The 16,287-nt window shown below is 34.4% G+C and overlaps 1 protein-coding gene across 3 annotated transcripts in view; it reads right to left on the reverse strand.

The window, feature by feature from the left end:
- LOC145263789 (spectrin beta chain-like) overlaps positions 1 to 16,287 on the reverse strand; it is a 532,547-nt gene that overhangs the window by 131,011 nt on the left and 385,249 nt on the right. For all 3 annotated transcript variants that reach the window (XM_080120846.1, XM_080120847.1, XM_080120845.1), the window contains exons 52-54: positions 15,541 to 15,631; positions 1,747 to 1,902; positions 759 to 950 (exon numbers count right to left, since the gene is read on the reverse strand). In XM_080120846.1, coding sequence (XP_079976972.1) covers positions 759 to 950; positions 1,747 to 1,902; positions 15,541 to 15,631 — 439 coding nt within the window. The remainder of the gene's footprint in view (positions 1 to 758; positions 951 to 1,746; positions 1,903 to 15,540; positions 15,632 to 16,287) is intronic.

Raw genomic sequence — 16,287 nt, forward strand, 5'->3', positions numbered from 1 at the left:
TTATTAAAAACACTTTAAAACCTTTTTAAACTATTTCGGGAATATAATGTATTGGATATGTTTTTTTATTATGTTTGAAATTTTGTTTACAATAATTTTATTTTTATACTTTCATAAACACATTATATAAATTCAAATAAACTTACTTTTAAAATTTAAAAAAAAAAAACAACTTATTTTTATAATTTCAGAAATATATTTCAAATAAAATTTCAAATAAAATAAAAACTTTTAATTTTGTTATTAAAAGTGCAAATAAAGACTAATTGTGTTATTTTTATTTGTAAAATTTTGTTAATTTTAATTGTATACATATATTTTCCTTATATTATATATCCTTTCAATAAATCGCTTCACAATAGAAATACTAAAGAACAAAATTTGAAAGAAGTGATTTACTTTGTCACCGCTTCCAATAGCAGCCACGCAGAAGTTAGGAAGTATGTTAGCTGATTATATCCGATGAATGACACAGAACACACTTTGAAAGGTTTTGCATAGCATGATCATACGAGTCATTCTGCGACCTAATTTCCTATAGGTACTAAATGCTGACACTTTCGCATGCAATATAATTTCTACATTTTATAAAATTACTGACATTGTCCGCATACTCACCACCTAGTGGGTATATGTTGTTGGCCAAACTAACACAGCTATAGTAGTGACAGGTCACCCCATTTGAAATCAACTGTATTGGCAAGATCAGTGAATAAATCAATAAAAATCAATAAAACAAGAAGTTAAAACGTGCTTACCTTATCTCTAACCCAAGCATTAACCTTTTCGATTTGTTCATAGAAATTTAAAAGGTCTCTGGCAACTTCAAGACCTTTGCCACGGCGTTCAGCTGCACTGAGAAGATGATTCCACTTGGACGTCAAAGAGTTTATGGATTTTTTTATTTCTTCAGATTTAGGATAATTCTTCTTGACAAGATAGAGACCATTCTGTGAAGAAGAAAAATCAAGTAAAAATTAAAACAGCATTAGTTGGAAACTGATTTATTTTAAAATGGAATTAACCATAGTTTTTTTTTAAATATATTTTAAAAGTGGATTCCAATGTTTCATAGATATAAGTATAGATACAAAATGTAAAAATTATAAAGTATGGCATCAAAATCTCTAACTTGCCTCTCCATTAGGGCAGAGTTAGGCACAAGATCAGTTGTTAATATGGGGAAAATTCAATTGATATTACATTTCTGAATTTTGGAGAAGAGGATCGGTTATTTGCATCATTTGGATTCTTCTGCAAAGACCAGTGGTGTAGTGGTTAGAGTACTTAGAAAAAAATCAATTGAAAATTAATATTCCTCTGAAGGTTGAGGGTTCAAGTCTCAGTATGGGCGACTGAAAAATTACAATTGCAGATTACTTTATCCAGTCAAGAAGTAAATAAAGGGTTCCATACAGAGTTCAACAAAAGCATTCCCAACTTCGACAAGATAGAAAGCCGGAGGTTACATCAAGTTCGACAAGATACATCTGTAGAAAGTCGGTTACATCAAATAAAATGTTGTGAAAATGACAGGATGAAAACAATAATCCAAAAGGATTACAATCATATGAATGGGAAAACTCAAATTTCTAAAAAGGGGCATCCCGGATGCCTTTTGAGGGAGGGGGTAGTGTAGTAGTACCAGTAGTAAAGATAATATTCTTCCAGAATTTACCATCTCCTTTTTTAAGGGAAGGTAAGGTGTAATACTAGCAAAAAATATACAGATGTTTATGAACTTACCGCTTTCGTTCGTTCAATTCTATCTGTATTGGCCATAATCTCAGAATTAAAAGCTTGATGTTTTTGTAGTTTCCTCATCTTTTCATTCAAGTCAACTGCAGCATCGGTCGCATCTTCATCTGTCACTTTGAGTTTGTCATCAATCCAGCCTCCAATCTGAACAAAGAAACATCATCAAACAAAAAAAAGTAATAAAAAAAAATAAGATAAAAGCAAAAAAATGTTTGTATGTAAACTTAGTAATAGACAGAACACAAATAAATGCCTTAAGAAAGTTGAAGAAAAGATCTGATTTTAAGAAATTATAATGAAAATGATACGGAATTATAATGTGGGAATATACCGGAGGTTTTAAGAAAGAAACTTAGACCAATGTAAATTTTTTTTTAAATCTACTATTATATAAAGGATAGCTATCTGGGTGTATGTATGTATGTATGGCCAGCTAAAAGTAAAAAACTGCAAAACAAGCACCCACAAAGTTAGTATTTTCTTGATCAGTGTTACCCCAGATGAATAACATCTAAAATTAAAACAAAAATGTAATCATTCTCTGATGGTCAACTTGGGTGTGGTTTCACTAGGGAGGGCTATGACAAGAGAATATTCTTTCATTATTTTGACTCTCGAGTACATATCAGTTAATATCTTATATGTTATTATATAGTGATGGGGGTTCTCGATTGATTAACTGTGTTGGATATATACTCTAGAATCAAAACAATGATAGGAATATTCTGTTGTCATAGCCCTAGTTATTAGGCACTAATTTGGGAATAAAATTCAGACTCATTCGAGAAATATATAAAGGACAGTTGTCTGTGTGTATGTATGTGTGAATGTCCAGCTAGAGAGGAATAGGCAGAGAAGAAAAAAGAGGTTGGAGAGAGGGAGGGGTAAAACAGATGAGGAAAAAAAAAAAGACAGACAGAGAGAGATAAAAGTTTTTATGGAAATGTTACACTTTTGCCCCTAGGCAATGCCAAGTAGCACTGCTAGTTTAGAAATAAATCTTACTTCCTAATAAAAGTTCCATCTGTCAATCAAACAGATACTGCACTATGTTAAGTTTTGAGACATTGTGTTGAACAAAGATGGCGGCGTAGTTCAGATCAGTAACCAAGATGGTGGCCAAGAATTAAATGCGGTCCGTGGCGTAGTTAACCTGTTAAGTTCTGAGATATTGTATTGAACAAAGATGGCGGCGTAGTTCAGATCAGTAACCAAGATGGCGGCTTAGAATTAAATGCGGTCTGTGACGTAGTAAACGGCGAACTGATTGTATCCAAAATTCGACAATTTCTCTATATAAATAAAATGAACTCATTTTTTCTCGTCTGATTTTGACATTAATAGGATTAAAAATCAAGATATTTCATGCAAATATAATATGCACAAACGGCAGAACAATATCTGAGGTGTGTTATAGGCTTATTATTTCTCAAATTCCTCGATAATCTTAGATTTCTATACTTTTTCTGCTGAGAAGTCACGGCCAAAATCGGTTAAGATCAATGGAAGTGGTAAAATTTTTTCTCTCTAATAAATTCCTCCTCCCCCTGCCACCACTTAACACCGTTTGGGGATCGTTCACAAGGAACAGTTGAGAAGAGAACACCGGTTTGGCTTCGTAGTTCTTTCATGTGAAGTTATTTAAAATCACTAAACTAAGCTGCAGTGCTCTGTGGCGTAGTGGTTAGCGTGCTGGACAATTCACATTATATTTTCACGTTCGCGCCGACCTACCGTAGTCGTTTTTTTTTGTTTTTTTTTCCTAAACAACTTGAATGGAAATTTTCTTGGTGGCCGAACTGTTAACGTTGCAGATGTTTTTTTTTTTTTCACACTTTATTTTCCTACTTTTACTCATGACTCCATGTTTGATCCTTCCTACTTACCTACCATAACATTTTTTACCCCCCCCCTCCCCCCCCGTCCCGGAAACAAACACTCGGGCAACGCCAGGTACCTCCGCTAGTTTATAATAATTTTGAAACGTTTTCATTGGTTGTTTAGCCCAGTCGTTGGTTATAAAAATGATTGGCGAATCCATTCGTCTCATACCCCCATTAGAAGTCAAAAACATTTTACATCCACCAATTCTTTGTTTGCTGATACTGACAAATGTTGGCAACCATGTAGTGTTGATGCAAAGAAAATAACTCTCGCTGACTAAAATGTTTTGTTTTGTTTTTATTTCAGATAAAAATTTTTAGATTACTAAAACCAATGCAAACGAGCAGAATTGTATTTTTTTATGAAAATGTTGAAAATGCAACAAATAGTTGAAGAGAGCTTTTTCTTCTTTTTAATGTAAACAACCTTTATATTTTTTTTTATAAACTATGTTACGTAAAAAAGCTATCCTGCAACTATCATCACAATCTTTTAATAGAAGGTATAATTCCTCTAAGTTGCATTTGTTTTAGCATCCCAAATACTTTTCTAAAAAAAAAAAAAAAAAGGTAAACTTAGTCAACAAGAGTTATTTCCCTGAAAAGACTTGTAAATAGTTGCTATATACATATCCCAACAGTAAAAATAAATATGATGACTGTGGCAATGTATAGATTTTATTTGTCTCTTTCTCTTTGTTGCAGCAGCAGTTATAATAGTTGTCACAATTCACAAAATTACAACAGTGCATAATTCTACCTTTTAACATCTTATATTTCTTAAAGTTGCCACTCAAGAGCAACTGTAAGAGGAAGTCTGTTCCCTCACACAAAAGTTAGTAAGTAAAAAGACTTCTCTCTGATTATTTCTATTAGTGAAGGGAAACAAATAGAAAGTCAAACACCCCCCCCCCCACTAAATGAATTTAAAAGAAAATCCTCCACTCCATATAAAAAGTTAATGGGTTTCATTTTTCTTTTTTTTTTTTATTCTTTAGGCCTTCAAAAATGCTAATTTATCTACGAAAAATTTAATTACTGAATTTTTTTTTTTTGATTGGCTAACTTATTGATTTTATTTTTTTTTTATTCTGTTGAAACTGTTTTATTTTTACAAAAAAGTTTTTCATATATATTTCCAAATTTATATTGACCAGTGATGCATTTTTTACTAATATCTCTCTTCAGAGGAAACGAACATATCTTTGAAAATCCATGGGTTAAGGATTTTCATTATAATTTTTCGTTTGAATTTGATGGATCAATAATTATTGTAATTTATTCAATTTTCTTTTCATCATAGATTTTTACTGTTTCTTTAATTGCTCTATCTAATATATTTTGTTTTTAGATTACCTTGATAAGTTCTAATTTTGAAGACAATATTTATATTTATCTTTTTAATTTGGTTTTTATATATAAACTAGCAGGCCGCCTGGCACTGCCCGGTTGTAAGATACGCTTAAATATGAGATTTTAATTAACGCAGATTACACATTCATTATTATAGAGACAATTCTCTATCACTTATTATATTGTAGTGAGATCAAACTATATATATATTTCCCAAAATCTCTGGCCTTGATGGAAGGGTTGGTTGGTTGGTTGTTTTTGTTTTACGGCATATCAACCTTTTTCAGGTTATTTAATGCCGAATCCGGTGATTTTGAAGAAATTTTTTTTGATAGAATATATTTGTTTTTTGCAAGTCAGTTTCTATTTAACCCATAGTTGGGACCCTAACAGGTACTACCACTCCGGGTCAGAGTGGACCTGGGAGCAATGGAATTAAAGGGTGGCTCCACACTCCCCAGAGCCCGCAAGCTGGGGCCTCACCATCGGATATAGTTTAAGGTCATATCCAGGACCCCCATTGAGGGACTTTTACACTCTGCAGGGGGGCAATCGGCGTATTCTAAAGCCCCACCGACAGGGCCCTTGATGGGAGGGAGACAAAAACTTTCTGAGATCCCCCACTTTTTGAAACAATAAAATCTGAAATAACACCAAGAGGAGACTTGATTTCAAATATTTCTCATATGTGATTTTTATTTTTTTTTACATAGGCATCACCACTTATCAAGGCCCAGAGACCACTCAAGGATAAGGGTTAAGAGTGTACAGTAGTCAATTGGACGATATAGTAATCGTTAGCAATGGAAATTTGGTAAATTTGTTAACTTAAGTAGAACGGCTCATCAAGAACTTGTTTATGTTGGACTTGAAGACAATCAGATTGCAGTCAATTGGAAAGCAGAAGATAGTTCCACAGGCGTGCCCTTCTAAGAAAGAAGCTTTGTTCATGGAATCTACGTTTAGGTTTAGGCCCAGATAAAGAGTGGGGGGAATTATTGGAAATAGGACATGATTATGAATATCTCCACTATCAAATAATCCTTATCCACTGTGAAATTTACTTTATATATGAAAACCAAAGAGGAGATATAACATCTGAGAAATATGTGGAATCAAGTCTCCCCTGGCTGTTTTTTCAGATAATTTGAAACCATAGCAGCAAGTTTTAGTCTCCCCTCTATCAAGGCCAGAGCTTTTGGGGAAATATCAGATATTTTGTAATTCATATCCAAAACTAGGAAAACAGATGACTGATTGAAACATTGGTAAAGGTACAGTATCTTTTAACCCTAAAAAAATTCTATAAAATTACCACAAAAAGTTTTTGAAAGTGCTGAAAATGACAATGTTTAAAATTACAGGAAACGAGTAGTTTCCAAGATATGAAGAATTTAAAAAAAAAAAAAAAATGCGCCATCACTTTTCTATATTAATTTACATGAAATGAACACCCACTTTATAGCCACCGCTTTTTTTTGGGGGGGGGGGTCTTATTTTTTTTAGGGTTGGTGCTTATTTGGTAGACCAACACAAAACCTACCTTAAAAAAAAAAACTTGTTTTCTATAGGTTTTTTTTTTAGGTGTGCTGAAAATGAATATCGTATTAAATTTTCTGCAAATAAGTATTTTTCTGGGTATTAAACAATGTAATTCTTTATGTTATAAATGGTGACCATTGTTGTATATATGCAAGCGTGTATATTTTTGCTTAATACTCAGAAAAGTACATACTTGCGGGAAATTTAAATGCAAGATTCGGTTTTCACACACCCGAAAACCTATAGAGAACAATTTTTTAAAAGGTAGGTTTTGTGTTTGTCTACCAGGCCACAATAAACACCACTACTTAAAAAAAAAAAAAGGCCCCTCCCATACCCCAAAATAGCTGGCCATAAATATGGCGCTCATTTTAAGTTTAATTAATATATAGAAAAGAAATACCCCACTTTTTGAAACAATAAATTCTTCAAATCTTGGAAACTACTGGTTTCCTGGAATTTTAAACAATTTTTTCATTTTCAGCACCCTCAAAGACCTATAATAATTGTAATTTTAAAGGATATTTTGAGGATGGAAAGCTATTGCACCTTTACCAAAACATTTTATGGCTGCAAAAAAGTGCCAAAAATGGACACAGGACGATGGATGATCCCTTAATGTGCGACCTTAAGGGCAAATGTCACATTTCCAATAAGCCTTCATTTGTTAAATTCTGATCAATAGTCGCTGAGATTTGGAACTTATAAAATTACCAAAATAGATGGTATATCCATCATATATATATATATATATATATATACACACACACACACTCGTAGCCAAATTGAATATTGAAATGCTAATATCTTTGGTTCTATGGGATGAAATTACATGAAAATTAGTAGGCTTCTTGAAGATTATAATACTGTTCTTTGATTAAAATTTTATGACGATTGATAAAAAAGAACCTATATTTTCAAACCAATAAAATATGCCCAAATTTGCCTACATTTGTATATATAGTGTTCTGGCAGGCTAGCTTCAGTTTTGCAGCTTTAGCATGAATTTTTGCTTTGGATTTTTCTTTGCTTGGTTGTCTTCCCTGTGTCCTTGCCAGGCACCTAATATATATATGACTTGGGTACCATCAACAAGAATTAAAACCAAAATGTACAACTCTCCACCCTCATTCCTTAGCTTTTGAGCCATGCCCATATAAATATAAATTTCCCTGTCCTTCCTTTTTTTTTTTTTTTTTTTTTTAAAAGATGCAATCGCCTGTTATTGAAGACAAGATGCAAGCAAGGTCTACAGTTTTATAATTATACTAGTGGGGGTGCCCAGCGTTGCCCGGGTATTTAGAGGTGTTTGTTTGTTTGTTTGTTTGTTCAGTTTATTGGCCTATCAACAGCTGCATGGTCATTTAAGGCCAAATAAGTTCATTTTTTTTTTTCTTTGGATGTCTTAGTAAGGTAGGTGTTCTTTATTTTCCAGTATGTCAAGGTAAGATTGGAGGAAGGTTTGTAAGAGATTTGGGTTGAAAAGTTTTTTTTGTTTTTTTTTTTTGGTAGATTTATACTTTGGAGGAGAGGTTTACCTCTTTCAAGTAATTTAGAATTGTTTTTTCATTTATTTTTTCAAAGAGATCTTTAATGTTGTTAATGCTGTAGTGTTTTTGGCGTAGGGGAGCTAGGTCAATGCAGTTAATTAAAAAATGTTTAACGGTGTAGTTTTCTTGGCAAGGTAAGCATTCAGGTGGATTTTCTCCTTTTAATAGGAATGAGTGGGTGATATTTGTATGCCCTGTTCTTAATCTTGTAATGATCACTTCTTCTCTTCGGTTTAGTTTAGATTTGGGATTCCATTCTCCAAGTGTAGGTTTGAATTCTTGTAGCTTGTTTTTTGTATAAGTGTTCCATTGTTGTTGCCATTTTGTTTTGATATACAGGTTTATGGTTGGTTTAAAGTCAGTGTAGGGGATTTTTATGTTGGAGATTTCCAAGTTTAGTGACTCTTTAGCAGCTAGGTCAGCTTTTGTATTCCCTAGGATGCCAATATGGCTTGGGATCCAGCATAGGATGATTTGTTTTTGAGTATGAAGAAAATCGAGTTTGTTTAATAGATTAGTTATTAGCGGATTGCAAATGTTCTTTTCTTTTAATGAAGTTAGAACTGATAAAGAGTCCGAAAATATTATAAACTTGTTTGCTTGATCAGCACTTATAATATTAAGGGCCAGGTTTATTGCTGAGGCTTCAGCACTAAAGATGGAAGACCTATCAGGTAGGCGTTTTTGGATTTTTCTTTGCCGATAAATAGCAGAGCTTCCGACTTTTTCTTTGGTTTTAGCTCCGTCAGTATAAATGTGTTCATAGTCCGGATAGTCATGAAGAATGTCATGTATTTTTTCCATATAGATGGGTTTGATTGTATTCGATTTGGGGTGTTTAGAGAGATCTAATAGTATAGGAGAGTGTTTTAGATGTTCAGGTGGGTTTACAGCAGTTTTGGAAAGCCAGGGTGGATGTTTGAGTGTAGAAGCTTTGTGGATCTGCGAGATGTTAATTTTGGCTTCGTCTTTTATTTCTTTCATACGGACACCATAAGACTTGATTGCTTTTTCCTTTTTTTGGAATAGGATTTGGTGTTTGGGGTGAAAGACACTCTGGTATATAGGGCTTGAAGTGTTAGATGCAAGTTTTGTATAGTATTGTAGGGCTAATTTTGTCCGTCTCATTTCAAGTGTAGGTTCATTCGCTTCTGCATAAAGACTCTCGACTGGTGTAGTGGGAAATGCTCCAAGTGCTAGTCGGAGTCCTTGGTGGTGAATTGTGTTCAGTTCTTTAATGTAGGATTTTCTTGTTGCACCGTAGATAAAGCAGCCATAGTCCAACTTTGATCTTATCAGTGTTTGATAGAGTTTTAGAATTGTTTTGCAATCAGCTCCCCAGTTTGTATGAGCTATGGTTCTCACAAGTTGCATTCTTTGGTTGCATTTTTTCCTTAAGTATTTAATGTGGGGTATGAAGGTGAGTTTTTTGTCAAAGGTGATTCCAAGATACTTGTATTGATCCATAACTGTTAGTCTATTATTGTTAATTTTTAGCTCGGGGTCAGGATGCATTTTTCTATGTTGGCAGAAGTGAACACATTTTGTTTTTGTTTGAGAAAAGCTGAAGCCATTTTTGGTAGCCCAGCTAGTAATTTTGTTGATGCATAATTGTAGGTGTCGTTCAATAGTGTTCATATGTTTGGCCTTAAAACTAATCATGAGATCATCAACATAGATGGCATAGTTTGTTCCGAAGTTTATGTTATTAACTATATTGTTTATTTTCACATTAAAGAGTGTAACTGAAAGAATTCCACCTTGGGGAACTCCCAATTCTTGTTTTTGAGACTTTGATAAGATGTTTCCGAGTCTTACTTGGAAGGTTCTGTCACTCAGATAGTTTTTCATAAATGTTGGCATTCTGCCTCTTAGACCTAGTTCATTCAGGTCTTTTAATATTCCATACTTCCAAGTGGTATCAAAAGCTTTTTCTATGTCAAAGAAAACTGTTACCACATGTTCTTTGAGGATGAAAGCTTCTCTAATATAGGTTTCCAAATTTATGATATGGTCAATAGGGCTTCTGCCCTTTTGGAAGCCTGCTTGGTGTTCAGAGATTAGGTGATTTCTTTCTAGATACCAGGATAGTCTTCTATTGATCATTCGCTCGAGGGTTTTGCAGATGCAACTAGTAAGTGCAATGGGACGGTAGTTTATTGGATCTGAGGGGTCTTTTGAAGGTTTAGGTATGGGAATTATAATGGCATGTCTCCAAGTGTCGGGGAATTTTTCATTGATCCAGATATCATTGAAAATTTTGAGGAGGTATTCTTTTGATTTCATTGGCAATTCTTTTAGGAAGACATAGGGGATTTCATCTGGTCCGGCTGTTGAATTATGGATGTTTTTGAGAGATTCTTCTAATTCGTACATAGTAAGGATTTGATTGTAGGATTCAGTGTTGTCTGAATGGAAGCGGATTTGTTGTTGTTCTGCTTGGTTTTTGATGACTTGGAATTCTTTGTTCCTATTAGTCGGTGAGGAGTTTTTGGCAAAGTTTTCTGCTAAGATTTCAGCTATTTTTTCTTTGTTAGTGATTTTGACATTGTGATGGATGAGATGTTTATTAGCTTGTTTAGTGTATTTCCCAGTAATTTTGTTTATCATGTTCCATATTTCCTTAGGTTTGGTGTTTGAATTTAGTTGGCTAACATAAGTTTGCCATGTTGATTGCTTAGCTTGCTTAATGGTTCTGCGAGCTTTGGCTCGGTTTATTTTGTAATTTTCTAAATTTTCTTTAGTTGGTTGGCTATTAAATTTTCTGAGTGCTGTTCGTCTGGCTCTGAGCGCTTCTTTGCAATCTTTGTTATACCAAGGCTTGTTATATCTTGTTGATGGGGAGCTTTTAGGAATAGTTTTCTCAGCTATAATATTTAGAGTATTGGTGAAGTGGGTAATGTCATCATCGTTTGTTAAATTAGCTTCTTGCACTAGGTCTGTGTGGCACCTTTTTTTGAAATCTTCCCAGTTGGCCTTATGCAAGTTCCATCGGGGTGTTTTAGTGTCATTCTCTGGTTCTTGACCTTCTAGGATGATCGGGAAGTGATCACTCCCACAGGTCTCATGATGTACATTCCATTTATATTCTGGGAAAATACTGGGTTCTGATATGGTGAGGTCAATAGCCGAGAGTGTTCCAGAGCTAGGGTGAAGATAGGTGTTGGTTCCGTTGTTAAACAAACATAGTTGGTTTTCATCTAGAAAATTTTCGATAATTTTACCTCTTCTGCTTGTTTGTTTGTTTCCCCATAGTTCATTGTGGCTATTAAAGTCACCCATGAGGATAAAAGGTTTAGGGAGTTGTTGGATCAATAAGTTCAAGTCTGTTTTATTTACGTTTTCATTAGGTGGCAGGTATAGGGAGCAAATTGTTAGCGGTTTTCTTAGACTGATGGTTACTGCAACGGCTTGTAGTGTTGTATTCAGTTTGATTTCGCTTTGAATTATATTATTATTAATTAGAATGGACACTCCTCCGGAGGCTCTATTTCCTTGTTCGTGTATATAATCATAGGTTGTGTATCGTTTGATATGTAGTGTGTTCTGAATTTTCTTATAAGTTTCTTGTAGGCATATGACTGCTGGGTGAAAAGAGGCAATGAGAAGGTTCAATTCGTCGAAATTTGCCTTTTCACCTCTAATGTTCCATTGAAGGAATACTGGTTTATAGGTCATTGGTGGTAAGGTAATGATCCTCTGTGCTGTGTTTTTTTTTTTTCTTTCTTTTTTTTTTTTTTTTTTTTTTTTTTTTTTAGTTGATTATGGGTTTTAGTATTGGTGTTGATATAAGGTATGGATTTAGTGCAAGTTGTGGAGGGCTTTCAATTAGCTTTGTTTTTTTCTTCTGTTCTTGGCTTGTCTTCTGTTTGGTCTTTTGTTTCGGGTTTTTTGTTTGGAGATCTGGAACTAGAATTAGCATGGGACCTTATGTCCGTTTTGTTTTGGTTTTTCTTTTGTTTTGACGTTGATCGATGGGAGATTTCTTGATTTAAGGTTTCTGTTTGTTGGTTTGGGTATTCTGTTTCCATTTCATCTTCAGGTTCAGTTTGATTTTTAGGGATTGGGGTTCTAGTTCTGGAGTTTGAACGGGACCTTATAACTGTTTTGTTTAGGTTTTTCTTTTGTTTTGGTGGTGTTCGATAGGAAATTTCTTGTTTTGGGGTTTCTGTTTGATATTCAGTCTCCATTTCATCAGTTTCTATTAAATTTTTGGTGAGGATTTCTATTTTTTGTTTTGCTGGTTTATTATTTGGTTTTAAGAAAGTTAGTTCTTGGGGATATTGGCTTTTAAGAGGGGAGGTTTGGGTTTGGGAGGAGATAAATACTTTATTGGGTTCTTTCCTAGTTTCTAGTTTTAATTTTTCTAGTTTTTGAAAGTGTTGTATTTTTAGGTTTTTTTGGAAGTTAAGCAATTCGTTTGGTTCTAGATGTACCAGTTTTTCAATAAGTTCATTGTATTTATCAGGCTGGTTGGTGGGATTTGTTTTTTCTGTTATTTTCGCATATGTTTTATTTCTAATGACTCCTTCCACTATTGTCTTCGCTTCTAAGTAAGAAATGTTTCGTTTATGCTTTGTGGCTAAGATTTCTTTTTCAGTTTTCCATCGTTCACAGCTTTTTGAGTAGGCAGGGTGCTCCCCTTGGCAGTTTATACATTTGGACTCGTGACATTCTTGTTCATTGTGACTTATTTCTTTAGAGCCACATTTAGCGCACGTAGGATGACCTCTGCAGGCATCTCTATGGTGACCGAATTTTTGACAGTTGAAACATCTCAGAGGATCTGGGATGTATATTTCAACTGGTTCCATGGTGTAACCAATTTTAATTTTAGGTGGAATTTTTGGAGTGTTAAATGTAATAATATAAGTATGGGTTGGTATTTTTTCTGAGTTTTTCTTTATATAGATTCTTTTAAAGTCAATGACTCCTTGTTTGCTCAGTTCGTTTTGGATTTCTTCTGGTGAAGCCAGAGATAGTTCCCGGCTACGGATAACTCCTTTGGATTGATTTAGTTTATTGTGTGGGGTAACTTTAATGTTAATATTATGGAAAGTTTTCATATTTTCTAAATTTAGGCTTTGGCTTTTTGTCTCAATTTCTATTAATAGGTTACCATCTTAAGTTTTTTTTACCATTTTAGGATTTATTTTCCTTGTTAACACCTTTTCAATGAGAAAAGGGAATAATTTTGACATTGGCGTTTCGTCCAAAGATTCTAATACATAGTATTTAGGAAAATCCGTATTTTCCTCATTATCTGAGTCCGATAAGGCGCGTTTGGGTTTTTTTTTTTGTTTTGACATAAATATGGATAAAAGTTTCTTTGCCTGTGTTCCCCACCCACCCCGGAGCCCAATATTGGGACTTGTCAAGGGGGAAACCCATTCGCCTTGACAGAGTCAGGGCTACACAGGCAGTATACTCAGTCAAGTAAGAAATACCGAGCATCTGTCGTTACTCAATTTTTCACTACCCAAATCTAGAGTGAACAAAATTTTGCGATTGCAGCCATGTCTGGATTGGATTCTACACTTGCTGATTGACCCTTGGCCAGCGCTTTCGAACGTCTACTTTAGGGGTGAGGTTTATCAGTTTCTATGGTTTTGTTTAAGAGGATTTCTTTTGCTAATTTTAAATTTCTCAGTTTAGTCTGAACCATTGATAGTAGACATAGTGCTTGACCTGACCAGCCGATTGATCGGATCGGGCCCCTCCGACCGCCCGTCTAACCGAGGTAAGGGCCAAAGAGATGTGTTAGGAAGAGGAGGCTCATGAACTCGTCCTCCAGGACCTTCAATCACCAGGATTCCGTTCCAAGGTGTCACGGGTCGCCACCCACGGCCAACAGGTGGCCCCATTGAGGGACTTTTACCCTCTGCAGGGGGGCAGTCAGTGTATTCTAATGCCCCACTGACAGGGCCTATTTAGAGGTGTAAAAGAAAAAAAAGTGGTAGAAGGCAGGCAGGCTCGAACCCGTGACGCGAAGGCAGAAAAGTGAAAGAAAAGCACAAAATGATGGTTAATTATTAAAGTTAAGAATCAAATAAAATATGTTTGTTTTAAAATAGGATTCACACTGTAGAAGGCAACAAACGTCAACAAAAAGAAAACTAAGACACGAGAGGAAGTGGAAAGCTTTCAAATTTATCAAAAAGTTGACTTGAAGTGAATAAGTTAAGAATCACACAGGTGCAGAAACGAAGGTAGGCTGCAGGCCAGTTTCTGCTGTATTTTGCTTCCCCACGATGTTGGGGAAAACCAGCTCACCCCCAAAAAGGGGGAGTTCTCCAAATGAATAGCAATTGTTTGATATGAAGGGTTTCCAAAATTAATCAAAGCTAATTGCCTTTATGAAGGTCCCCGGCCAGAAAGCCAGGTGGCCTACTTCACTTCAATTAGTTTTGCTTTTATACGAAAAAGACAAACAAACACACGAAAGGACGGAATAGAGGGAATTTTATAAAAGTCGATCAAAAATGTAGAGACGACGTCCATTCGCAAATCGTAGATATTATAATCTAGGGAGTATAAGTCCTAAAAAAATAGTAACGTGGTCAAGAACCCCCCACCGTCAAGAACCCCACCCCCACCCCACCAAAAAAAAGCCTTTCACGGATATACAAAAATGCGCTTGCCACATTTGCCTTTTATATAATTATATGGATATATAAAGTAAAAAAAAAAAAAAAAAAGAAAAAAGAAATAAAAGTCACTTTCTCAGACTCGCATCCATTTTAATCCACAGAGGAAACACAAGATAAAGATTTTGACTTCTTTAGTATATTTGTAAACAAGTCAGCTAGTTCATTCTTTTCGGTACTAGTGCAGAGAGTGATCCAGACATAAATAATAACGTTATTATTTAAAAAGCCATTCTTAACATGTGGAGGGGAGGGTGTTTTGTATCTATTGTATACTTCAACCTTACAATTGAATAAAAAACATATCATAAAACTTGAATTAAACTTGGAAATACAATTTAAAAAATAGCACGGATCACTCTCTGCACTAGCACCTTTTCTTTTAATGATTGAATAGAAATACTTTTCTTTGTGGAACTTTTCAAGATTAAAAGTAATTTGAATGCATTACAACTGTGATAGAAAATCCTTTCTAGTTTTCAAATTATTAGCAAATCTTCGTGCATTAATAGATTCAAATATTTAGAAACTATTTTGAAATATAATGGATGAGCTGATTTTATTATTAAAGACGTGCACTCGCATTTTTTTAAATTTTATTTCATCCTTCTTGCTTCCCACCCACCTCGGAGCCCTATATAGGAGGTGTTGGGGGGGGGGGGATCCATTCGCCCCAACAACAACAGTTTGCAATGCCATTTCCTTAACATAATTTCTTTGTCCTGATCTAACCGCAACATAAAATCTTTTTTCTTAAGTTATTCTAGCACCTCCATATCCAATAATATATAACCACAAGATACTAACCTCTGCCTGGTCTCTTTGGAATTGGCTATACAACAAAGAATCTTCAAGATTTTGACTTCTTTGTGCACATTGGGCTTTGATTTTCTCTCGCCTGAAAAACAAAAACAGTAACTACAATTATTAACTTCATATTTATTAAATACAGTAAAACCATTTCTGACTTGCAACTCCAACTGCGAAAAAAAAAAAAAAAAAAAATTTGTTTCATTAAAATCAAAGAAAATCAATAATATAGCATTTCTGTTGTATTATTCAAATCAAAGAAAATCAATAGTATAGCATTTCTGTAATATGAATACAAACGCTCCATTCATTGCAATCTGTTTCAACCAATCAATGGTGCCAGAGGTTCTATAAAAAGACGTTTATCTGACGTAGTATAGCTCCCTTATCATTTATCTTTTTAAGTGTAGAGAAATAATTAACTTACTGGCAAAATAATTTTCAAACAAACGGAACAAAATTTTCATTTTTTTTTTTTTTTTAATATAGTTTTAAAGGTTAAAAAACTTCCAAAACATACATATAGAGTGTGGTGACCACCTATATAGCAGCAGTGAAGAATTGTGATACAGAAAACTGTTTACTGGCAATGATTATATATATATATATATGTGTGTGTGTGTGTGTGTGTGTGTGTGTGTGTAATATAAGCAGAGGCCCGATATTGTCCAGGATAGAATGATAATCAACAAATGTTTGAAAAATGGCTGATTTCACCAATTTTGATGACAAAAATATGGGAGC

The sequence above is a fragment of the Euprymna scolopes genome, chromosome 39, assembly GCF_053919585.1.
Source record: "Euprymna scolopes isolate OS-2025 chromosome 39, ASM5391958v1, whole genome shotgun sequence".
Taxonomy (NCBI): domain Eukaryota; kingdom Metazoa; phylum Mollusca; class Cephalopoda; order Sepiida; family Sepiolidae; genus Euprymna; species Euprymna scolopes.